This window comes from Corvus hawaiiensis, chromosome 3 (genome assembly GCF_020740725.1).
Source record: "Corvus hawaiiensis isolate bCorHaw1 chromosome 3, bCorHaw1.pri.cur, whole genome shotgun sequence".
Lineage (NCBI taxonomy): Eukaryota > Metazoa > Chordata > Aves > Passeriformes > Corvidae > Corvus > Corvus hawaiiensis.
Window position 1 is genome coordinate 95,397,172 of NC_063215.1, and position 24,473 is coordinate 95,421,644.

General features: G+C 44.8%; 1 protein-coding gene across 6 annotated transcripts; it reads left to right on the forward strand.

Moving 5' to 3' along the window:
* Positions 1–1,386: 1,386 nt before the first annotated feature.
* TRAF5 (TNF receptor associated factor 5) lies at positions 1,387–24,264 on the forward strand. Of its 6 annotated transcripts, none has more exons than XM_048298736.1 (12): positions 1,387–1,442; positions 12,944–13,076; positions 13,499–13,830; positions 14,967–15,024; positions 16,709–16,810; positions 17,155–17,319; positions 17,621–17,698; positions 18,077–18,151; positions 18,424–18,516; positions 19,449–19,589; positions 20,095–20,263; positions 20,759–24,264. In XM_048298736.1, the coding sequence occupies exons 3-12, from the start codon at positions 13,616–13,618 to the stop codon at positions 21,334–21,336; spliced, it is 1,674 nt and encodes a 557-aa protein (XP_048154693.1). In that variant the 5' UTR covers positions 1,387–1,442; positions 12,944–13,076; positions 13,499–13,615; the 3' UTR covers positions 21,337–24,264. The 6 variants fall into 6 exon arrangements, with proteins under 6 accessions (XP_048154693.1, XP_048154698.1, XP_048154697.1 ...); XM_048298741.1 differs by having other exon boundaries at positions 19,449–19,577; XM_048298740.1 differs by having other exon boundaries at positions 13,606–13,830.
* The last annotated feature ends 209 nt before the right edge of the window (positions 24,265–24,473 follow it).

A 24,473-nucleotide genomic window follows, 5' to 3' on the forward strand; every position in this document is an offset into this window, starting at 1 on the left:
AAGGATTCAACTTTGTCTTAATGTAGACTAGGCCTCCTGTTACACTCACTGAGCCTTAAGAGTTGGGATTTTTAAAGTAACGCCTGTACCTTGATTTCTGATGATTTTATTGATGTATCTTCATCCCCATAAAGCACTGTTCTGGGGAATTACCATGTTCTGCACTGGGAACATAGTGCAGCCAGTGTGCATCTTGGGAACCTGATCCCATCTCTAAACTATTCATCTAAATTTATAAATATTTAATTACAGGAACATAATGCCTGTTGTAATGACGGATCTTCCTGCAAACTTCCCAGCAAGTAGCACCCAGACTAATCAGAATATTCCTAAAAGCTAATTAAAAGTAAAAACAACACGGAGTGTTTTTAAAAGTGTCTGTTGTAATGTCTTTGCTGGACTCCCAGAGTCAATGCACTATAGACTGACTCCCTCGGGAGTGACAATTCTGAGTCATTTTAGCAAAAGAAGAATCTTTCTGAAACCATTTTATTAGTATTGGTTTTAGAGCTCCTTTGAAGACAATCCAGATAACTCGGTCCAATTGGTTCCTTTTTTGTTAGCCTTAGTGCTTTTGTGCGTATGCTGGGATGGAATGTCCCTTAGAGACCGGTTTTCCTAGAAGTGGTTTAATGTGAAAGACAGAACAAAGTGCAGCAGCAGGTGATGTGGAACAGGCAGCAAAGCCTTCGCATCAGTACTGTTGGCTGGAGGAGGGCGGTGTTGCCTGCCTTTGCAAGGAACCCTTCGGCACGTCTCGGGTCATTAGCCAGTAGCACTGGCATCTAATAGTAATATAATAATAGCAAATAATAACTGGCACGTGGCATGTCCGTGTCCTTTGCCTATTTAGCATGGGCTTTGTTTCGCTCCTTCAGTCCCGCAGGTGTAAATAATGAAAGAGCAACTACCTGCCCTTCCTGCGGGCGGGCGGCGAGCGCTGTGTCCGAGTCTCGCCGCTGCTCCTCGTTCCCCCTCCTGGAAAACTCCCAGGCCTGCGGGGGACGGCTCTCCCGACCTCACCGAACCTCACGGGGCGTTCGGTGTGCTGCACGGCGGTGCGGTGAGCCCGGAGCCGGCGGCGGTGAGGACGGGCTGCCGAGGAGCCTTCCCGAGCCGCCGGTCCCGGAGCTGCCGTCGCTGAGGAGGCGGGGGAACGCCCTGGCTTCCTCCCCCAGCCCGGGAGCGCCGCCGGCGCGCGGAGCGGGGCGGTGCCGCCGCCGGGGTCTCCCCGCCCGGGGGTTGCCATGAAACCGAAAGCGGCTCCCGCCCGCGGGGGCGGCGGCGGCAGCCGGGGGCGGCGGCAGCAGCGCGTGCTCGCCGCGCCCCCCGCCCGCCGGAGCCGCGCACGGAGCCGCGCCCGCGCAGCCCCGCACCGCGCGCGCCCCGTCGGCAGCGGCGGCCCCCGGGCCCGGCTCGGAGCGCGGCGAGCGCCGGCACAGGTGCGGCGGGGCCGGGCGGGGGCCGGGGCGTGTCGGGGAGCGGGGCTGGGCCCGCGGGCGGCGGGTGCTGGCCGGGCTGGCGGGGGACGACGCCTCCCTGAAGTCCCTGTCCCAGCCCCGCGGTGCAGAGGGAAGTCTGCGCGGGGCTGCTCTCTTCCGCTTAGAGAGGAGGCCCGGGTCGCAAAGCCGAAGTTGGCGCCCCGGGAGTTGTGCGAGGTGTGGCGAAGCCCTCGCCCCTGGCGCCGGGGTTTCCCCCGTGGAGCCGGGCTCAGCCCAGCCCTGCCCCGGATGCGCCACGGCCACCTCCCCCCGGGGATGCCGGAGGGAAAGGTAGGCCCGGTGCCCGCCCCAGAGGTTGGCAGCGCCGAAATTTTGGGGGCTGGGAAGGAAACAAAGCCGGGACTGCTCGGATGAATGAAGAATGTCTTTGCAGCTCTGATCTTTTCAGACTGCAGGGAACTGTAACAAGCATCCCCGCTGGTGTCAGCTGAATGCTGCTGGGGGGAGGGAATTTCCCCTCTGTGCGTATGCAGGGAGTCTTCTGATTTTCCTTGATTAACAGCGCTCTGGGAGCATCTTGAGGCAGCAGGCTTTAACCAAACATTTTCAACACTCTTCATATTTAGAAGGAAAAATGAAGAGCTCCTATTGTTGGCACTTCTTGAATTGCTTTGCCTATTGTTAGCTTGGCTGCTCCTTCCCAGTGCCAGCCAAGAGCAACTTTTCTCATAACTTCCGTTTAATAAATACGGGATGGCTGAAAGGAGTGCAGTGATGTGCTAAAAAGAGCTGGGTGTATTCAGGTCAGGCACATCTCCAGGCTGGCAGCAGAAACAAGGTTGTATTTTTAAACCTCCCCTGCTGATTGCACACAGAGCATGCGGCTTTAGTGATGAAGGTAAAATTGGGGTGCTCTGGGATGCCCTTGTGCATGAGCATTGGCCTGGGTGGTTTTTCACTTCTTCTTCTTTTGTCTGAGGACTGTGTTGTATTTTTGCTTTTGAGCTAAGCGTGAAGTGTGGTGGTGATGTGCTGCACTCAGCCTAAAACCACCCAGGACAACTTCCTTTGCTGTTAGCCTTGATTATCTTATTTTATTTCTGTTGTGCAGAAAGTGTTTGCTGTGGTTGAGGACCCCTCTGTGTGAGCAGAAGGCAAAACCGCAGCCCTTGGCTGAAGGGAGTTTATAGATCAAGTCAGGAGGGAGGGACGAGCCTGCGTGCGGGAGCAATAGGAGGCAGTGCGACCCTCTGGATCACCATGATAGTCAGAAGCCAGTTGTTCCCAGCTGCTGGGCAAAGGAGATCTTGAAGAAAAGATTTGAAGTAGAACAGCCTGCTAATATCTCTCAAAAAAACATCTGCCCTCGCAGCACACACTTGCTCAAATACATAACAAGGAGTCAGTGGAGCCTGTTATCATTGCTTGGGCAGAGAGGAAGCCTTTATATCTCTGGAGGCAATGCAGGGGCAAGTGGAGGGAGACTAGAACAGGCTTCGAAAGTGAAGAAGTTTTGGTGCAGTGGGAAAGTGAAGGGATGGTGAGAGGTGATGTGGTTGTAGCTATGGCTTAGAAAAATGATCTCTGTGGCAGCATGCAGGGTGGATGAATGAATAAAATATTACATTGTGAGAGAAATAAGTGTTTGCAAATGAGTGTTTTCCCCATTCCTGGAACTGTTCAAGGCCAGGCTGGATGGGGCTTTGAACAACCTGGTCTAGTGGAAGGTGTCCCTGCCCATGGCCAGGTGCTTGGAACGAGATGATCTTTATGGTCCTTTCCAACCCAAACCCTTGATTCTATGAAAACCAGAGGATGATGATGATGGACGACAGTTTTGTGTTAGTAGACAAGAAATACTGTGTCATATAAGACATGAAGCAGGAGAAGTTGGTGAGGTATTGTGAGCCTGAGAGAGATTAAGGCTGTGGAGCTAAGTGGAGCAGGGTCTGGTTGTGTCAGGTTGGGCCACAGGTGCTGTGGAGAAAAAGGGCTGTGGGGGAAGCTTGGGGTCATCATCCTGGGCTGGTCATCATCCTGGGCTGGTCATCATCCACAGCCCGGATATCAGAGGAGAGGCTGAGTTCAGCCTGTGCAGGAAGATGGTCTGCAGCAATGGGGCACATCTCTGAGTACCTGGCAGGAAACTTTAGGGTTAGAAACTGAAGAGGTGTAAGCTGCTGAAAGATAAGATTCAGAGTAACTTCATGAAGGAAGAAAGAAAAGCTTGTGGCACTCACATGGTATTTATGGGGTTTAGAGAGGGTAAGGAATCACAGCCAGGAGGTGACAAGATTTTAAAGCTAGAAAGCTGCTGTTGTAGACTTGGACCAAAGGAATTTCAGGTAAGTGCAGAGGGCAGAAACCAGGCAGTTCTTTATTTCACCACACAGGCTCCCTAAAGCAGGAGCAGTTCTTACACAGCTGTTAAAGCTATGGGACAGGTCAGGAGCTCTTCATTCTGTACCTCATATTGCTTGGGTCACTTGGCAAAATCCCTTCAGTGGGCAGGTGCACACTTGTAGGGTGCTTCATCTCCTGGACTTTATTTGTGCCCACCTTTAAGTTATCCTATAGCCCTCTGTCTTCTTCAGTTCTTTGTCTGACCCTTTGATGGTTTTGCATAATCATTTATCATCAGGAATCATCTGGCTAGGGAGAGGTGTTCCTTTTTCTGGCTTGTCAGACAGTCTGTGTGAGTTGTAACTTTTCTTGGTCTCCTGATCCTGTGGAGGCAGTGGGTGGTGGCTGCAGGGATTCAGATTGCTTCTGCTGTCTCGCAGACATTCCATTCTTGGGAGCATTCCTTGCCCAGAGCAGCGTTGCAGCCTGAGGGTGCTGCTGCATGACCCCAGCCAGCTGCCTGGGACACCTTACAGCCAGTGTGCCCTTGGGGTGAGGATTTCAGAACCTCTTCTTTTACTTTCTGAGGCTTTTCTGTCCAAGTTTCTTGGCACCAAGTGTGAAGGGTTAATGATCACGCTGTTAGTCATCAGTCCCTTATCAGTACCAATGTGCAGTTGTTCCACTCTCTTCCCTCAGCCTAGGAAAGAAGCTAACCTATTCACCCTGGTGTGTGGCTGGGCTCGGGAAAGTGAGGAAACTTGAGTCATGCTGTATTGTTAATAAAAATGTTGCAAAAATTTCCAGTTTCCCCTGCTCGATATTGCAACAAATACACAAGTGTGTGAGAAACTGTCTGCACCTAAACCACAGGGGTTTTGATATGGGATTGCCCAGAGTGCTCTGTAGTTAAGCATGTTTGTCTCTGGGAGTGAGACTGATAAAGCAAGTTTTTGTGTGTACTGACGTTTGCATATAGGGATTCTGTAAGATTAAGTACGTTGCTGTGAACTTACTTTGCAGAAGATGATATCAAAATATAAAAGTTACTTATTAGTATTATGCAAAGCCACCTAGTGACTAACCAAACCTCAAGATTAGGAACCATCTGCAAAGCAGGTTTTTCCCAAAGTAGGCGCTGTGAGACATGAAATGGTCAGACCTATGCTAAGTCATATGGTTCACAGTCTTGTCTGCTATTTCCATGTGCTTGACGCTGGAATGTGGCCCTATGAAAGAAACAAAAAAATGCTGTGGCTGCCTGGCTGTGGCAGCATGCTCAGGCAGAGCAGCATGGCTTTCCACTGCCCACTGCTTTTGGAGAAGGGGCCATGGGAAAGCACCGCTCATGGTTATTACCTCTGTCTTCATGGGAGGGACTTTTTAAGAATACATTCTTTCTCCTGTTGATTTTTTTTTTTTTAAAGAAAAGAAAATGGTAACAATCTTTGCTGTCACCACTTTTTCAACAGCAAGTTCATGGGGTCCCCGCCAGCATCTGGGTTTTTACATTAGCAGTGATATCTTCAATGACAGCTGTGGCTAGAAAAATGTGTGTCTGTGTCATCAGATATATGCATGTGTTAAAAAAAATTTGAGCTCCTCCTAGTAATTCAGATGAATAACCATTGAGTTGATTCATAGATTTATGTATAGATGATGGTAAAGTTCTTTATTAATACTGAGTCAAAGGGTCTGGGCGTGGAAAATTAAAACCAAGAATCTCTTGTGCCTTGAGTAGATATTCATGGCCAAACCAACTGAATGGTCAAATCAGCTGAAGTCCTGAACAGTGTCTCCCTGTAGGGCTGAGAAAGAGACGTGAACTTGAAAGCCCCAAAGACCTGGTTCTGCAAAGTTTGTAATAGCCAATTATTTGTTAGGAAAAGCAAGGACTCACTTTGGCTTCAGTACACTAAAAGATAAAAAATTAAAGCCTGTTAATTGCCTTGCTCTCTGTCCCTTACTGTTACTCTTTGTTCAGCAACTTTATTTTGTTTTTTGTCTCTTCCTTCATTCTGTTTCCTAAGTGCTGTTGCTGTCTGTTCACTCACGTTCATCCTCTTGAGTTTGCTTGAAACTTGGTCAGGGTTTCAGCACTGCGCTTGGTGCTGGAGGAGGTCAGGGGCTGATCACGAACAATAACACTGGCCTGCTGCTCTCTACTCATCTGCAGAGTCAAACTGTTTAAAATTAAGATCCTGCTGCCACTCAACTTCTCCATTTGGGGTTTTCCCCAAAGCTTCCCAGAAGCAGATGGTGCTTCCTGGAGCTGTGCTTGCAGAGCACTATGCTTTCTGCAGTGCTGCCTGCTCACGACAAATCCAGCTGGATGTGTCCTTCCTTCAGAGCTGCCAGGCTCAGGGAAAGCCTATGTAGAAGCTGTTGTGTTGTTCTAGTGTCAGCCTGGTCAGAGGTGGTGTAGAGTCAACAGCCTGACCAGGAAGCAATTGGGGGCAGGTGCTGATGGCAGGGATGAAAGGATACCTTTTGGGTTAAAAAGTTTCCTTTTCCTTCCACATAGAAGTGAGCTTAGGCTGTGCTGAGAAATGCAACTCAAATAAATTTAATTGATCCCATAAAGAAGTGGCATGCCTACAAATTGGTGCCTTTCCCTTTGCCACTGACTTAATGATGCAATGATTTGTCTGTTCCAGAGCTTTGTGGAAGGTTCAGGAAAACATGCAGTAGGTTGAGATACCTCCTGGGAGGGAAGAAGGAAATTGAAATAGGTTAGAAATGCTCTGGGAGCAAGTTCAGTTAAAGGGAAAAGATGAAAGAGGATATATGTTGCACTAAGTACAAAGGAGAATAGAAACTTTTTTTGGAAAATTAGTATTTTAAATTACAGGAGACTGTAAAATTATTGCTTTTAGAGAAAATATGATATGTTACTTTAGGAAAGGAAGAAAAAAAAAAAAAAGAAAACAAGAGACCAGAAAGCAAAGGAAGAGGGCAGAGGAGGATAAAGAAAGAGTGGGGGTAGGGATGGAGCCTAAGGCACTGCCACGAGGGCAGCACATTTTGGACTGGGGAGGGAGGCTGATGCAAAAAGAGGGAGATGGAGGCTGCCAAGAAGCCTGTGTGCACAATTAAGTTCAGACTACAAAACCATTAGGGTTTATGGCCACTTAAGTTATTACAAAACCAAATAAAATGTTTATTTTCTTAAAATGGATTTTAGAGTCCTGTTTAAATGTGACATGCCTGTGCAGCCTGTGGCATGGGCTTATGTGACCGAGCCAGTGCTGCTTCCTCTGTGAGCCACCACTTCGCTTCCTGCAATGGGTGGATTCACCCAGCTTTGCCAAGGCTGCTGTGGAGGGATGCACAGGATTGGATCTGGGTTTTTCTTATGTCCTTGTGTGTTTCCTGCTGCCCTTGTACTTTTTCTTTGATCACATCACTCATCAGTTTTGTGGAAGGTGAAATCTACTCTGTATCTTGGATTCCAACTGTGAGAAATGTCCTTGGTAACCTTGCGTTGCTCCAGATGGTAAAATCTGCAGTCTGTACACCACTGCAGTAAGGCAAAATACTTTTCAGTGGCTTGCCTTTTATCCTAGCCCTTCTAAAACATTTTTATACATGATCTTTTCAAAGCTACTCTGGGGGATTTCCACTCCCTTGCTGTTTTAAAATGCTTGTACTGCTGTGTTAACCACAAAGCTCACACTGGTGCACTCTGTCTCTCTGTCTCTCTCTCATTTTCTCCCCATTGAGGACCAGCTACAGTTTGCAGGTATGGCTTTACCAAAACGTGTCTTGTTCACACTGGCAGGAGCTTAACTTTGCCAGAATTGTTTCTCATTTCTAAAGGGCTATTCAGGGGGTTGTCACACAGGGGTTAGGGGAAGGCTGCAGACCCAAAAACATCTCAGGAACCAAGTTCACTCCCTGAACTGGGGAAGTGGTGCCACAGTGTCATAGGCGTGCATGGCAGAGCCTTCTTACTGAGATTTCTGTTGGTGCTTGGGAAGGTGATAAAACATTCAGGGATTGCCACAGAAGTGATGGCAACAAGGTTATTTTCCAGCTGTGAATGAGGTTATTTTAAGGCATAACAATATTGTGTTGATTAGAAATAGATTTCTTGATAATGCAAAATTAATTAATTAATTATTTTTAGAATCTCCAGGGAAAACAGTAGATGTAGCAAATAACTAAACTGGCTGTAAAATCAAGGCTGCTTCAGCACCAGACACACTTCATTAGTTGTAAGAGTGTATTTTTAATTTTTTTTTAAATGCTGGGTTGTAATCTGTGTCTTAAAAATCTGATGAAGTCCAGTCTTATGGGAATTTATTGTAATGCTTGACTGTACCTCTGTGCAAAGGAAACCCTAGTGTCTTATTCTGCTTAGCGAAAATTTGCCTATGGAGATGAGCAAACTGATGCTTGCTTAGTAAGGTTTTACTGTGCCTCGAGGATGAGGTAATATTACAGTTGGAACTTCCAATAGTATAGTGGTGTCTATATACAAAAGAAAATGTTTATTCTGCTGTCCTCTGCAGCAACATCCCCTGGGGGGGCTCAGGCACATATCCTGTAGGAAATTGTTGCTGTTAGAAGTACTCTCTCCTGGGTACCAGCTGGTCATTGCACTGCATCTTTTAAGTGATCAGGACAACAGCAGGGCAGCTCCTGAGGTTCACTTGCTGCCAGGTGAAGTGGGAGTGAGCCTTGAGTTGAGCAGTGGGTCTGTGTTGGTGCAACAGGGGATCTTTTCCCTCCTCAGCCTCTGTGCTGGAGGGACACACACGATGCAGCCAGGGTCCTTCTCCCACATTGGGACTCTGCAAGTGTGTTTTGTTGTCAGCAGTCAAAATGTTCTAGCTCTTCCTGGGCTGGAAGGGACAAGGATGATCCCCCAGTGATGTCAGATGTCATCATCTCCTCTTTTCACATGACTCCATATAACTTGCTGTATCTTAAATGTGTATTCCAAACTGTATAAACACTTTCAGTCATTCTTTAGCAAACTCTTACCTCTTCCACTCTGTGGGTTGAGTTGGGGCATATATTTCTTGTCCCCAAAACAGTGGGTTTTGGAGGGGCTTAGAGTAGTAAATCATACAACTTCGTTATTTTAATTCAAAAGTACTGGAGGCAGCTAATCTGTTTATAAGTTTAATAGTTTATAAGGCAGCTTGGAGAGGATTGTTTTAGTGCAAGATCTGTTCCCCTCTATCCTGTTTCTGCCTGTCAGCTCCCAATGAAGTGACTTGATCTTAGACCTCTAAATTTGGCAAAATTTTTCCCACTGTGACTAAGACAGTTCTGATCTACCATAAAAGGTAGATAATTTTAGAGGGAGGGACAGGGCATCTTCTAAGTCTTGTCCCTACCAAGTGTCTTAGGGCGAAGCAGTAGAGCTGAACTAGAGCTACAGAAAGGTAGGTGCATAACCTTTTCTCCATGCCCTGTTGTATGTATCACATGGAAGCTGGTAAGTGAGGAAGCGATCAAGGTGCTTTTTACTGGGAATACCCCAGTCCTGGAGGGTGGCTGAGCATCACCCTTCCCCTCATGCAGTGAACCTGGCCGAAGCCAGGCTCTCAGCCCCATTTGCTGGGCAGCAGGACCAAGGATCCTGTCTTCTTGTCCATGTGTGATGATCAAATCTGTGATAATGACCTGGATTTTCCTTTCTCAGTCTGGGACATGGTGGCACCCAGTGCCTGTGTCTGGCTCTGCTGTCCTGGAGGTTTTGGCCGTAATGGTGCACTCACAGCTCATGGTGCTAACCTTTCAGCAGGGCTTGGCTTCATGTGAGAGAAAACAGGAAAAACATATTCTCTTTTAAAAAAGCAACTACATCATAGGGAATGGTTTTTCCTGTGTGCATAAAGTATGTGTTTGTGGCTAGAAGAAGTTAATCTGTCCACAGTAGTTCAATGTGATATCAGGGTTCCACACAGCCTCTGTCATTCTGTCTGCGGGTGCTGTAGGTAGAGAGCAGCAGTGCTGGGGGGAAGCTGTTTGAACATGGCTTTAAAATGTTGATGCAATTTTATATTCTAGTAAGTCATGCCAATGCTGATTTTTCTCCTCATTATTATGTTCTGCTCAGTTTCTGAACAATAAGCAATTCTAAGTGTGGAACATTTTACTGGAAAACATTTGGGCTCGGTTTGGTGTGGCAGTAGTTGAAACAGGATAGCTCACAATTTATAAAGTTTATTTTTGTTATGAAAATTATTCCACTTGGATTATTTCCAGTGAGGTTAAAGCATCTGCATAGAAAGAGTTGTTCCAGAAGCATTTTGCTTGTGCAGCTAATGGTGCAGACAGGGGTGGGAAGGTGCTGCTGGGAGCTCTTTGTACTGCACACTGCCTTTGAGCTCCCACCCATTGGTAGCTCTTTATAGGACTTGGGCTTAGCCTCTAGGGATTCATACCACTTTTTTTATGTGTGGGCAGAATTAATTCTATTTATTTCAGTAGAGGGAAATCTTTTTTTTTTTTTTTTAATGTGTATATTTTCAGTCTCCATAGATTGGGTGTTTTTGTGTGTGTGCTGTTGCAGTAGAGTTGCAGTGAAAATCACTTTACAGCATGCACTGTGTCTGCCACAAGAGCATCATTATGCAGCACGAGCTGGCTGCTCTCTGCTATTTTAAACCAGTATTGCAGTTTGCACGTGTGCTGAAAAACTGCAGCATACACAAAGGCAGGACACCTTCCCCTTGCTGGAAGCTGTGAGAAGGAAGAAGTGAAAGCTACCTCAGCCCCTACCTACGCTGGCCAGGCATCAGCGTAAGCAGGAAATTGATTCAGATAACCCTGGGGTGCTCTCACTGTCACAAAAAAGCACTTTTTCCCCTGACAGTTTCCCTTTGGTTTCAGTTCAGAAAGCCCATGCATGGAGCCAAGCCAGAAGTGGGAGCAAAGCTGCTGCAACCTGCCCTGAGTCACTGAGTGCTGGGATGGGAATTACATGCTGCCTGGGATGGTTTGGATCACATCCCACCGAGTGCTGGCTGGCAGTAGGGCTGGCACAGGGCTGCTGTTTCTCAGCTCCTCTGAGTCTCTCCAGCTGATTTACACGGGCATCTCTCCAGCTTGGGCAAAGGATTGCCATCCACAGGCCTCCTCCTGGGGCAGCCCATTTCTTCCAGCAGAACAGCTGCAAATGCTGCAGCAAAGCTCCTGCAAGGCTGGCAGCAGCGGTGATCTCCCTGATCTTCTGGGCACCCAGAGGTTTCCGCTCTGCCCTCTGAGCAGGCAGCCTTCCCTTTCACCTGGGGTGCTCTTTCCTGTGCCCTGAGATGTCCTCAGCTGTGCAGTACCATCCTGGGCAATGCTGAGGTGGAGGAGGTGTTTTCATGGAGATGCCAAGAGTCTCCATTTTTAGGAGTGGGATCTGGGTGGGGTGCGTTATGAAGGTGTTTAAGGAGATACAGGCTCTCATTTCAGCAAGAGAGTTGGAAGGTGTTGTACCACAGCAGAGTGCTCCTTGCAGAAAGAAATGGGAGTGATTTTGGTTGATTTAGTGAGCAGTGAGAGCTCTGGAGGAGTTACTGGATAGGATTTTGGGCTGATGACTGTGTTTCTTTTTAATGTGTCCCATAACTTTTTTGCCTAAAACTTCTCACCCCAGCTGGAGTTTCTGGAGTTAAGGAAGATCCCTAAAGGCAAAATGGGTAAAACACAGAAGCTGTTGTTGTAGTTGTTGTTGGTTTTATTTTAGTGTGTTTTTACACATTAGCTTGCTAAACCATACCATCAGATGATGTAAATGCTGGAGCATAATAGGACTGGGGAGACTGGATGCCAAGTAAATGGGAGAAAGAGCAGTAATAAGAGAGAGGAAGGAAACTTGCTTCAGAGGTGTCACCAACCGATGGCAGAGTGAGTTCTTAGGCAGTTCATCCTGTAGGTGGTCCATGCTCTGGAAATTAATGGTGACTGCTCTCCATGTGCCTTAGAAGCAGCAAGCACACTCCGCTGCTGGCATCTGCTACCGAGGCAGCCCAGACATGAGACTGGTAATCCCTCAGGCTGCATTTTGGCATCCCTGGTTGATGTGAGGAAAATAGAACTGCTCCTTATTAGGTGTCAGGGAACCGGGAACCCCGTTTTCAGAGGAGGAAAGATCAGCTGTTTAAAAATTAAAGGAGAAAATGGACAACCATGTCTGGTTTGAAGCAGAAGGCTGTTTATTTGGAGGGATCAAACAGAGTAATTTGCAAACTCCTGTTGGAATAATAAGTCTTGATGGCTGGAATATGATTAGGGCTCATATTCGTGAGGGCTACCAATGTTAGATGATCAGGTGTGCTGGAGTATGTCAGACATTCAGCCTGGTGAAAGGCAAGGAGACTCTCACAAGCTGGGGAGGTGAATACTGTGTACAACCACTAACGAGGGTGCTGAGTTACAGGAGCACTTAAATGTTGGCTGTGGAATACATTTTAATTGGTTAAGTGCTTTGGCGTGTTTTTGAATCAGGCACATTATCTGTCCGCTGGATTTCCTTGCCCAGGATGGATTGCTAAAGTAGAAAGGAAAATGGATGTGGCTCTCTGAAGCCCGAGGTGCTCTGTGGCAGCTCACTAATTGCTGCTTTCGTGGGCTGCTGCAGCAGGGAGGGAGGGCAGAATGTCGGTGCTGGGCACGCTGTTTCATGCCAGACACAAGGTTGTTAATGGTGATGTGCTGGCCCTGCTTCCCTCCAAAAGCAGCAAATGCCCTTGGTAACCTTACGGGAGATGAGTGAGAGCTCTCAGAGAGGTGTTGATGCCAGTAAGAGTGACACCAGTGACTGACAGGGTGGGTGGTGCACACAGAGGAGAAATAGCATCCCACAGCACAACTGGAAAACTGAGCACTTCCCTCATGAAATGATCTGGGAGCTGTACAATCCTGTAAGGAAAACATCTTCTGAGTGCAAAGCTGCAAGAAATGCCAACCAGAGTGGCTCTAGGTCTTGAGCTACTTGCAAAAAAAAGCAACTGCAAGGTTGAGGGACTGGTGGCAAATCTCAAGGTTTGTGACTTAGGGCTTGGAACAAATATTGATGGTTTTTCTTACTGGAAAAGTAACGTTGCATTCCTATGCTGTGTATGAGTTACAGTAGGTTGAAAGAAAAACTTACATCACACTTCTGATTGCAGCCTTGCTTTTCTTCCTTTTTTTTCCACCACTTCTTTCAGACAGAATTAACACAGCCAAAAACTTGCACATAATTAAGTGAGATCAGAGTATACTGCTATAAATGAGTGATCAACAGGAAAAAGAAAGATGTCAAGTTAAGAGGCTTCAACTCCTGTAACACCTAAACTGAAGGTAAAATCCCCTTGCTGCCTTTTTTTTTGTATGCTCCTTGCTGTGAACCACAAAGCCATCTCCTGCTTTAACCAGTGCAGTGAACTTGTAAATTCATGTGGGTGGGCTCTACTTTAGGTGGAGACTTTCCTGGTGAACATTAAGGCCAAGACTTGGATTCTGCTTTCCCCAGCTGTGTCTGTGACTCTTGTAGTTTTTTTTGAGACTAAGAACTGCTGCAAGAAAATTTTAAAAAATCAAAACCCAACGAAACCATAAAAATCTCAATTCTGTGGAATAATTTTCAGGTTGTGAAGCTCTTTTCCAAAGAAGTGTGCTTTGATGCTTGTTGTGTAATCTTCATTTTGTGGTTCTGTGAGCGTTTTGTTGTTCTTCCATAGCTGGCACCACATTTCCCTCTGAAACCTGTCTCCCCCCTGCAGATGAGAGCCCTCCTGCCAGCAGCAACCTGCTGCAAGCGGTAGCCGAGGCCGAGTGGCTGCCAGGGAGTATTTGAAGAGCTTCTCCCTGTGTCTGCTTCGCTTCCCAGTGCAGCTCCCATGGCCTGTGACGAACCCGCTGCTCTCTCGGGCATCTTCACGCGCCAGAACTCTGCCAGCACCAACTCTCTGGACTTCGAGCCCAACACCGACTACAAGTTTGTGGAAAGCCTGGAGGAGCGCTACAAGTGCGCCTACTGCCACCTGGTCCTGCACAACCCCCACCAGACGGGATGCGGCCACCGCTTCTGCCAGCAGTGCATTCTTGCTCTGAGGTGAGAGCAGACTCCTCCCGTACCCGCAAGCTCCCCTTGTTCTTTTTCCTAAAAAAACCAGCCCACATCATCTATAAATGAGCAGTGAGTGCCATAATAGTATTACCAACCCAGTAAGAGGCTGAAGGAGTCAGTGGAAGGACTCTGTTGAACCCAGTGACTGCGTGCTCAGTGTTTTAAAGGTGTCTCTAACCCGGTGCTGGTGAACCGCAGGGAAGTCAGCGTAAAGAAAGTATTGATGTAAGCTGATACACTGCTGTGTGAGATGCTGCTGGGGTCTGCCTGCCATTGTGCTCTTCAGAGGAATTTGCTGCATTGATGTCTCACGGTGTTGGTGCTGGTGGTTAGATTAGGCTGTGTTCATTTGCTTCTGCATAATTCCTCTGAATTTAGCAGAATTATAAAACTGATGTTAATATTATCTGATACTGCAGTTAGATCACAAGGCTGCTGGCATCCCTCTGCTTGGTACAAATGAGTTTACCCCCCAGACCTGTCTGGGAATACATTATGGACTGTTTGGTGTACCTGAAGGCAGGATTTCTCCTGGAAAGGCTGCAGAGGAGCCTCTTTACATGGATGGATGTCACTAATTAACTTTTGTGAATTTTAGATGCTTCACATTTGCTGCTTTGTCTCTGTGTTGCTCCCTTTTGCACTGCCTCAATGAATGTTTTCCTGCACCCTATCACAGGATTTCTGGAAGCCTTTTAAGAAAGGAGCCATTAGGTCTTCTTTTACTGGTGTAGCAAGGAGGGCACTGGTTCTTCTAGGCAAAGGCTGGGTTTAAAGCGCACAATGAGATTTTTTGAGATACGACATCTGTGAGCTGCAGCTGGCCAGAGAGTGACTAAGTCCTCTTAATTAAAAAACATCTTGTGGTTTTTACCATTGAACACTCTTAGGACAAACTCTGCTTTCTATTACATATTCACGGTTGCCGCTTTATGTCCTCTCTAAGCTCTGGGCAGAATTTGGCTGTGTAGTTGCTGGATAAAAGTGTTTTCAAAGGACTTTTTTTTTTGTTTTTATGGTATCTACTGCTGACTTCTGTCAGAGTCAGATTATAGCATAGCCCAATTTCATAAAATAAATTGAATTTCCTGTAGGTTAACACGACTCTTCTTTTGATCTAGAGAGTTAAATGCAGTACCCACCTGTCCTGTCGACAAAGAAACAATAAAAATGCATGAGGTAAGTGGCTATAGCTTTATTTCAACAGGCAGCATTTACATGGGAAAGGCAAGACAGCTGAGAACAAGGTGGCTTTTAGTCCTCAGAGCAGAGCAGTTTTTCTGTCTCTGAAATGATGCTAAAGGAAGCAGTGTACTCAGTGATGCTTTCCCAGAAAGAAATTATGGCTGTCTAGCTAAAGCTTCATTTTATACTTCACGTTCTAAAGTTATTTCATTTTAGTCTTCTGTTATTTCCAGTAAAGTGTTGAAGAATTTCACAAAGCTTTAAATCCTCTCAAGTCACCAGATGTCTGGCTTTTTATGGAGATTTTATTGACTTGCTTTTTTAATGCCCTGTCTTGCTAGGATATCTTGTTTATCTGATTGTCTTTGTTTTCACTTGGCTGTAATTTGCTGTCTTGACTATCTGCATTAGCTCTTATTAGCCCTGAAGATTTAATTTACTTTTGGGTAACTTTTAGAGAAAAAAATAAGTTAATCCTTTTTATTTTGCAAGCTATTGTTGGTTTTGGTTGTTTTGTTTTATAATGGATTCATTTGTCCTTACTTATATTCCAAGACTTGAAAGTGTACTGTATACTTGGTCCTGCCAGATATTTTCCAGGGAAATAAAATGTCTCCTTCCTCTCTCTCCTACTCCTGATTGGAAATTGTAATCAGACTGTCCACAGGATTTTTGGTTTTCATTTGCCATCTTCTACTTCTTGCAAATTTTGATGGCAACAATGCAGGAAGATCTCTAAATAAGACAGAGAGTTTGCTCTGGGGGCTTCGTTTGCTTCTGCATATACAGCTGAGAACGGTGCTGCTTCTCAGAGGTGGCAGAAAGGATATCTCAGCACTGCCTCCATCCCAAAGGCACTTGAACATAGTGGAGCATGCACAGAGCTGGTTTGGCTTTTGGGGCATATTAGCTCCAGTTGCTTTCCTCTAGATACAGGCAGGCTCTGGCAGTGGTTATACAGCTCCTGTGCTACTAGTCCTGCTGGATGTGGGGATGGATCAGCATCTGTGGAATAACTATGTGGGGGGAAAAAAAACCCTACAAAACAAATTTCAGAAATGGTTTAATTTATAGTTTTAATACAAATTTTCAACATTAATTATTAAGAGCCATACTCATGATTATGGAGTCTACACTTGAACACTCAGAAGATCTGTAGCGATGTATTGTTCTTTTATATTATAAGTAATATCCCTTGTTGTGGTGGCCAGTGAACATACATTACAAGGGACAGAGAGTTCTCAGTAAGACAAGTCCCCAGCACCACAAGAACCACTTTATGTTAGGGTGACCAGAAAGGCTTCTCCCAGGATGCTTGTTCTGTTATGTTACTCTGTCCCAGTTTGGATTCCCCGGTTGGCTGTCAGCCTCTACCCCCCCGTCACTCCCCCAGAGCTTCCCCATTGGTCCCCGCTCCCTGGTCCTGCCTTTTCCCCGTCCCCGGGTAAAACTGTGAGTTTTGGGATCGTGTTGGTATTTGCCTCTGCACCCTTTGACAGTGTAGCAGCAATAAATGCTCCTGGCGGAACGCACACAAATGCCCTTCTCGACTCTTTGCTACCGACTGTAACACTGAACCCACCTGTGCGTCTGTGGGGGCACACGGGACCCCACGGAGCTGGGCAGGGACAGTATTACCATGTGACTGCATATTAAGGCTGGTTTGCTTCCTTTACAGGTATTCAAAGACAACTGCTGTAAAAGGGAAGTTCTCAACTTGCATGTGTTCTGCAAAAACTTTCCTGACTGCAATTCAAAAGTAATTCTGGGACGATATCAGGTTGGTTTGCTTGATCAAATTTTGAAGCCTTTGATTTTCATGACAGCCCTATGTATTTATGATCAGCTAAATTCCCATGATTTTCTTCAGAGTTATTGTTGCAATGTGGTTTAAGTACAAAGATTATGACAGCTATACACTGTAAGTAGCAAATATTACAGCTGTTAGCTTGTTCCAGCTTTGCCTTAGGGTTTTTTCTTTTTTAAATAAGAATCATTTGCTTTATGTAGCCTTAGTAAATTAGTGTCCATTCATATTCTGAATGTTTAGGTGATTGTTGATTCAAGGAAACGTCCCAGGTCACACTGGCCATTTGGCATTTAATCTGCTGGTGTGTGTTGCAGGAGCATCTCCAGCAGTGTTTGTTTCAAAGCATGCAATGCACTAATGATGGATGTCCAGATCAAATTCTTCGCAAAGACTTGAAAGAGCACTTGAGCCAGCACTGTAAATTCCGAGAAGAGATGTGCCAGTACTGTAATACATATGTGGTGTTAATTAACATAAAGGTAAGATTATGAAGCATTCCCAGGAGTCCATAGCACCTGTTTCCCCTTGATACTGCTGAGTGAAAAGTTTCCAGCATTGCAGTGGCACTTAACACCTGAAACAAAATTTGGCTGAGTAGCTGAAGGTGAAAGTATAATAACTGTGCTTTAAATAATACCAATTATTGATGCTCTCTTACGAACACCAAGGTGATATGTGGCTTGCATTTGTATGTTTGGGATTTCTTTTTGCATAGCTTCCTCTGCATATACTACTTTAAAAAAATAAAACCATTGCCTTGTTCTGTTCCTTTTTCTTCAGAATCATGAGAAAAATGATTGTCCTGATTATCCTGTGCCTTGTCTCCAAAACTGTTCACAAATAATTCTGAAAAAAGAGGTACAATTATTTTTTTTCACATATTGCAATTCAGCAGATCACACATGTTTATGAAAGCTGAAAGCAATGTTGCAGACCACATTTGCCCGTGCCAATAAAATTTCAATGCTCTAAGTGTTTAGTTTGTTTGATCCTAAAAGGGATATATCTCCCATCTTTTAAGTGGATTATTCTGTCACTGCAAGCCATTGGTGTTTTGCAGAATGGAAAAATACCTGGCTTGCTTATTGATTCTGAATACTCATTTTCCTGTTTAGGTGATTGGTGGTGTCACGACAGTGGCCTTTATTCACCCTTTGTGCAGGCATTTAGATTTCATTAGTGCTTCAAATTACCAAGTAATTATTTAACCACAACCTTCTTTGTTAATACATGCAGATCGAAAAGCACCATGCTGTGTGTCCTGAGGCAGAAGTGGACTGCCCGTATAAGCAGTACGGCTGTCATGTAAAGGTACTGTTTTACAGATCTTTGTCTGCACCAGGACTGGACTCTGTCTCCCAAACCAAGCACAATAATTAAAATAACCAGTTGATGTCCTTTCACAGCCATTTCTGCTGTTGGTTAAGATGCCATCCTAGAAAATCAGGACTGCCTTTCTCTCACTTTCAAGGCATAAAGGAGACATTTTGAATGTTTGCATTACTAAATTTTTTACTGACAGCTTCAAAAATCTGCTTATCTTACTATTTTATTTTTTCACTTCCCCCCTCTGCCTCACTAAGGTTAAAAGAGGGAAACTTGCTGAACATGAAAACAGTGCCCTGAGGGAACACATGCTGCAGATTTTAGACAAGAACTCCCGGTTGGAAGAACAGGTAAGTCATATTTAATAAGCACTCTTCAGCAGTTCTTGACTTGTTAGAGGATGATATGAGAGTCTACATTTGTTGCCTGGTTTAGCTCAGCTACATTTTAAAAGACTGTTTTTATGGTCTTTTCACACCTCAGAAGACAGCATAAGCTCTTCTAGGGAAGTCAGTCAATTACAGGGAAAGCTCTCTGTGCCCAGGCACATATATTCTCCACTAGGCACAGTGGGAGGCTCCTTGCCATTGCTCACCTCATTTGCTTTCAGTCTCTGCCTTACACTGGATATGACGTTTAGAGATAAAGTATTTTAAAGTTTCATTGACTGGCCAGGTTACCTGCTCTGTGTGGAGGCAGCACAGAGGACACCAGAACCAGCTGCAAGCATCTTTCTGCTCATGATCACTTCTTTGGCTCCCAGCAGGTGACACTGGGTGTAGGCCCAGTCCTGCTAAACTGAATGCATCCAAGCTGATAGTGAACTTACTCTTTGCTTGTTTATGCAAGAAATAAGCATCCCAAAGTGCTGTAATTTGGTTTTGAAGAGTGTATCCCTCACTGACTCATCTCTTCGGTTGGTTAGACCTCTGTAGAGGAAAAAAATCTGTATACATACGCACAGAAACACACATGCACGTGTGCATGTAAGTATGTATTACCCCACTGTAGAGCTGAATGGATCATCATGATGGAAATGAGAGATGGGAGCCTCTTTTCACCTGTAGCCACACAGATCTATTCAAGAGTCTGATACCTTACGTTCAATTCTTGCCAGTGCTTATCCACAAATAGTGAATTAAGGAGTGCTTTATCTAGCTCACTTAGAGGATTTGCATTGTAAACTTTTCCACTCTCTCTTATATAGTCACATATTTTATAATTTCTTCATTGTATGTTTTGGTGTTCCTTAGCATTTATACTCTGATTTTTCCATCTCTAGATATCTGACCTGTATAAGAGCCTGGAACGTAAAGAGATTAAAATCCAGCAGCTAGCAGATGCCATTAAGAAATGTGAGAAAGAATTCAGACAGTATACACAACTGTTTGGTAACAACAGCAGCTTGATGGTAAGCAGTCAGGTGAGACATTGATTTTACCTTTTTTACCAATTGCTTTCTTGTATCCTGAAATATGTTTCTCCAGTAATAGTTGTCATTAATAGCACAGCAATAACAAATCTCCCCAAGACCTTCTCATTTTTTTACAGTACGGCATTGTCTTTTCATTTTAATGGATACAGAAGTTTGGATACATGATCTGGGCAAAAAGCACTGTACAAATCCTCATGGTCAGATGCCCATGGCAAATGTGCAGGTGTAAATTTGAATACTGAGTTGAATGTAGTGATGCAGTGTGAATTGGGTCTGAATGACGGATGGCTTCTCAGTCTGTAAATGTGCTGAATTAATCATGAAGGAGCACTGGGATAAATTCCTAAGCCAGCAGAGCACTTTGAATGCATCATATCATTGATACTGCTGATATGCTAAAGACTTCATTATGTTAATTCAAAGCAAATAGCTGATTTTATGGATATCTCTTGTCTCTATTTCCCACCCTCTTCCAATGGCATGAACTGGAAAGGCTCTGGCCAGTCACCTGGATAAGTCTGCACGCCTGGAATCACAAGTGAAACAGCTAATACAGATGGCAAACCAGCAGCAAAGTAAATTAGACCTGCGGCCCCTGTTTGACACAATTGAAAACGTGAAACAGAAGATTGCCCTGATGGAGACGTACGACCAGCGCTTGGGTACGTTGGCACTTTCCTGCACAGGTAGCGGGGGTTTGCTCATTTACTGGTGGCTAACGAGAGACTCTGGTGCTACACTCAGTCAGCTGTAGCTCTTCAGTACAAAGGGCTTTCTTCTTGCATTCTGAGACCAAACTGTGATGGTGTGTGCAGTGTTGTCCCACCTTTCCCTACTACACAACGTCTCCTGAACTCCTGTGGCACTGCAGGGCCACAGAGCTGGCCTTGGTCTGGCTCCTGCACTGTGATGGAGGCCATGGTGCTATTCAGGCATTCATGGTTTATAGCTGCCAGTTTTTCTTATTCAGCTACCAGCTGCAATTACAGTTTTAAAAAGTTAGCAGCTGTAGTTCAGAGCCTGTACTCAGGCTTGGGTAGATCAGTTTTGCCAGCTTGAGTCTGGGTGCTCATTTTATCCAGGGCTCTGATGCTTTTATTTTACCAAATGTCTTTCTCTTTTTTTTTTCTATTTCTTTTTTTCCCCTCTTCTCTCAGTTGTTTTGGAAGATCAGTCCAGCAAACATGATCTCCAGATCAATATTCACAAAGCACAGCTCAATAAAAATGAAGAACGATTTAAGCTTCTGGAAGGCACGTGCTACAGTGGGAAATTAATCTGGAAAATCACGGACTACAAGATGAAGAAGAAAGAGGCAGTGGAAGGCCGTGTGCTGTCCATAGCCAGCCAGCCCTTCTACACCAGCCGCTGCGGGTACAGGTTGTGTGCGAGAGCCTACCTGAACGGGGACGGCTCGGGAAAGGGAACGCACATCTCCCTCTACTTCGTGGTCATGAGGGGCGAGTTTGACTCGCTGCTCCTGTGGCCTTTCAAGCAGAAAGTTACACTTATGCTTTTGGACCAAAGTGGGAAAAAAAATCACATCGTGGAAGTCTTTAGAGCTGACCCCAACAGCAGCAGTTTCAAAAGGCCGGATGGAGAAATGAATATCGCCTCCGGCTGTCCGCGCTTTGTGCCGCACTCAGTCCTGGAGAACACAAAGAACACCTACATCAGAGATGACACTCTCTTTTTGAAAGTGGTTGTGGATCTAACTGATCTGGAGGAATTGTGAAAAGCGTGCCCGATTAGTGTGACTTCTGTAACCATGAGGAACTGCTTTTGTGGTGAACACCAGCCCTATGATAGTGAATTGCCACCAGTCAAGCTACTGAGAATGTTTCACAGCTTTGGATTTACAGGACAGATAATGAATTGCCAAAGCATGGGCCTTTCCTTTTCTAACCTTTTTTTCAGGACTGCATCTTTAAGGCAGCTAGAAGTCCAGTCTGATGAAGGGAGGCATTTGATCCAGATTGGTTCGGTCCAGGCTGGGGGGGAATGCTTGGCTCCCATCACCAGACTGGAATTTGGAGATGAAACTCCTCCAGTAAACTCTCTGGAGCCCAGGCAGGCCTATGGGCTCCTCTCCCTCACAGAGAAGTGAAGCCATGCCCAAATGTGCAAGTGCATTTCATCTGTGTGCAATGGAAACATTTCAACATTAGCAAATTCAAATCAATGTGTATTGATCCCTCCATCTCCTGGATTTTTTGAAGCAGGAAGAATGGCTTCAGTTAGGCAGGGAAAACATTTGGCAAGTATCTTGCATCTTTTTTATTTGTTTGAATTGTGTTTTTCCAGAAAGCCCAGAGGAAGGAGCCAATGCCTCTTAATTTTGTAGCCTGTTTTATCAGCTGTACAGGGTACCCCCAAGTCACAACAACTTTCTTGTGTCCTTTCAATTCCTGCCTAGTGCCTTGGGACTGGTTTCCACTGGTGGTAAACATCCACAGTCCCCATCTGAAGCCAAAAGCTGCAGGTGCTTCTCACCCCTCAGGACATGGCCAGAGGCAGGGCACTTGGACAGCCTGCCAGCTCTCAGCTGCACTTGTGGAAGAGGGGCAAAACTCCTGTTGTTTTGCTTCCACATCTGTGCAAAATAGATGTTTTCTGGCCTACCAGCTCTACAAAAGGCAGGAAGAGCTTGGGAAATAGCTCACGTAACATGCACTTTTCCTCTCTCCTAGATGTTTGGGGAAGAAGGGGGAAAATGGATTAGAGAGGGAGGTTGCTGTAAGAACCCAATTTTCACTATCAGTGCAGCTCTAGTGTTTGTTAAAGGATGACACAGCTGCTGACTGTGATGTCTGAAGACCTTACTTTTTATTCCAAGTTCCTTCCATACTGGAAGGCAATGTGTGCATTGTACAGGGTTTACTGGAGACGCACTAAAACCACCAAGATCAGGCACTGAGGAACAGAATACATGTGCCTTTTTAAAGCCCTTTGGGTGCCTGTAAGAGGGTATAATTTTGCATACTCAGTCATTTTGCTATTACAAGTGGCAGAATTTTGCGTCTCTCATCTCTTACAGGTCAGGTAGGGAAACACCATGGCATTATCCGTTGCTCCAAAGCTTATCAAGAGACAGCAAGAAACTAAGCTGGGTTTAGAGTAAGAGTAAACTAGGCAGGATAAAAATCAAAACAGGGCACAGACTGAAAAATGTAAGATAGAAAATTCAGCAGGGCAAACGTGGCAAAATGAAAAATGCGGTTCCTGTTGATATCAACCTAAATAATTCAGGGATTGATACTAAGATGAAGGCAAAATACTTTATTTTGTATCTGCAATCGTATTGCTAGACATTTACTTTCCCACATGGTTTTCAGGACATAATTCAGATGTATTTTCTAACTCAGGGGTGGAGGGGAAGAGACCTTAGTAATCTGTACCTCATGGTGGGTTGGCACATGTGAAATCTTTGTTTTGATCTAGAAGTCCCTTTTTGGTTTACAATGTCAGGACGTACTGAGCCACCACAGGGGCTTTCCATGTTCCCGGGGACAGATTGTGAGAAACAAATTTTATTCTTGTACCACCACCATTGACCTCAAGAGCTATTTTAGCTGTAAAACAGAACAAATTAGGCATAAGACCTGGTTACAGAAAGAGCAGGCTTGTTTTGACAGTGGCGTGGCATTCTGTGACATCAGCCCTGAGCCTGGATTTCATGTCGATTACTACTTCAATGTTTGTCACGTAACTTTCAAAGTGACACAACTTGCATAATAACCACTAATAACTGATGGGAATGTACCACCTGTGTGTCCTGGGACTCTCCAGTACACTGAGTGTAAAATACAGAAACTGATTAAGAGCTCGGACAAGCGAGGGAGGCAAGATGAAAGGGATGTGTGTGGTCTGTATCCTGGCAAATTCCCAGCCCTCTCCATCTCCACCACCCCAAGTGTAAAATGGGGATAATAATACTTGCAGAAGTGTTAGGGTTATTTAAATGTTTGTGGTGAAGTTTGAGCATGAGAAGAGCTAAGTATTATTAAAACTCCATTTCTAATTGTTAGAGTAGGTGATGGCATAGTGACGTGGATAAGTGTTTAGTGTTTTCCTAGACAGATTTTGAAAGCATGTTTGGTTTTAGGCAGTTCGTACTGCAATCTCTCCTCTACCTACTGGTTGGGTTTAGGTTTTTGCCATGAATATTCCTTTTAAAATTTTGAAGCACAAATTCATCCTGGGTGATGGAGACATCCCTTTTGAAATACTGCCTGTTTTATAAAGAATTTGTTGAGAAAATTAATTTTTTTAAAGACAACCTTCTTTAAATTGGTTCTTTTTAGTACAGAAATTGAGAGATTTATGTTAAAATTTTCAGTGATTTTTTTACTACGTGTAAACAGGGTTTTAAATTTCATCTCATTCCTAATAAAGAAAAAAAATGTTGTATAGCATGAAGTGTCAGGAAGAATTTTGATGTTGCATGAAGAATACCAAAAAACTTTTCAATAATACTGTACTGGATAAGTAACCAAAAGAGCGTAGGGTATTTCTACATCAGTGTACGGTATGTTTCTAACGTATTTATTGATAGTTTGTAGTTTGAATATCTCTTACTACAATAGAGGCATTTTTCTAGATGAATGTCTTTACTGTGTACATAAACTAATGTAAGAATAAATAATTTTATCACCCTTCTGGAGTGACTGTGCCCTACATTCCTTTTGGCTGGATTTAAGCAGACTTTTAAGGATGTGGAGTACTGGTATTTGTTTACACTAATTAAAAACAACAACAACAAAACACAAAACCAAACAACAAACAAACCAACACTGCTTTAGATTAAAAATCAATGTGCTTCATGGGTATTTTGGTTTGCAGTTGAATATCGTGAAGCAGCCGCAGATGCAG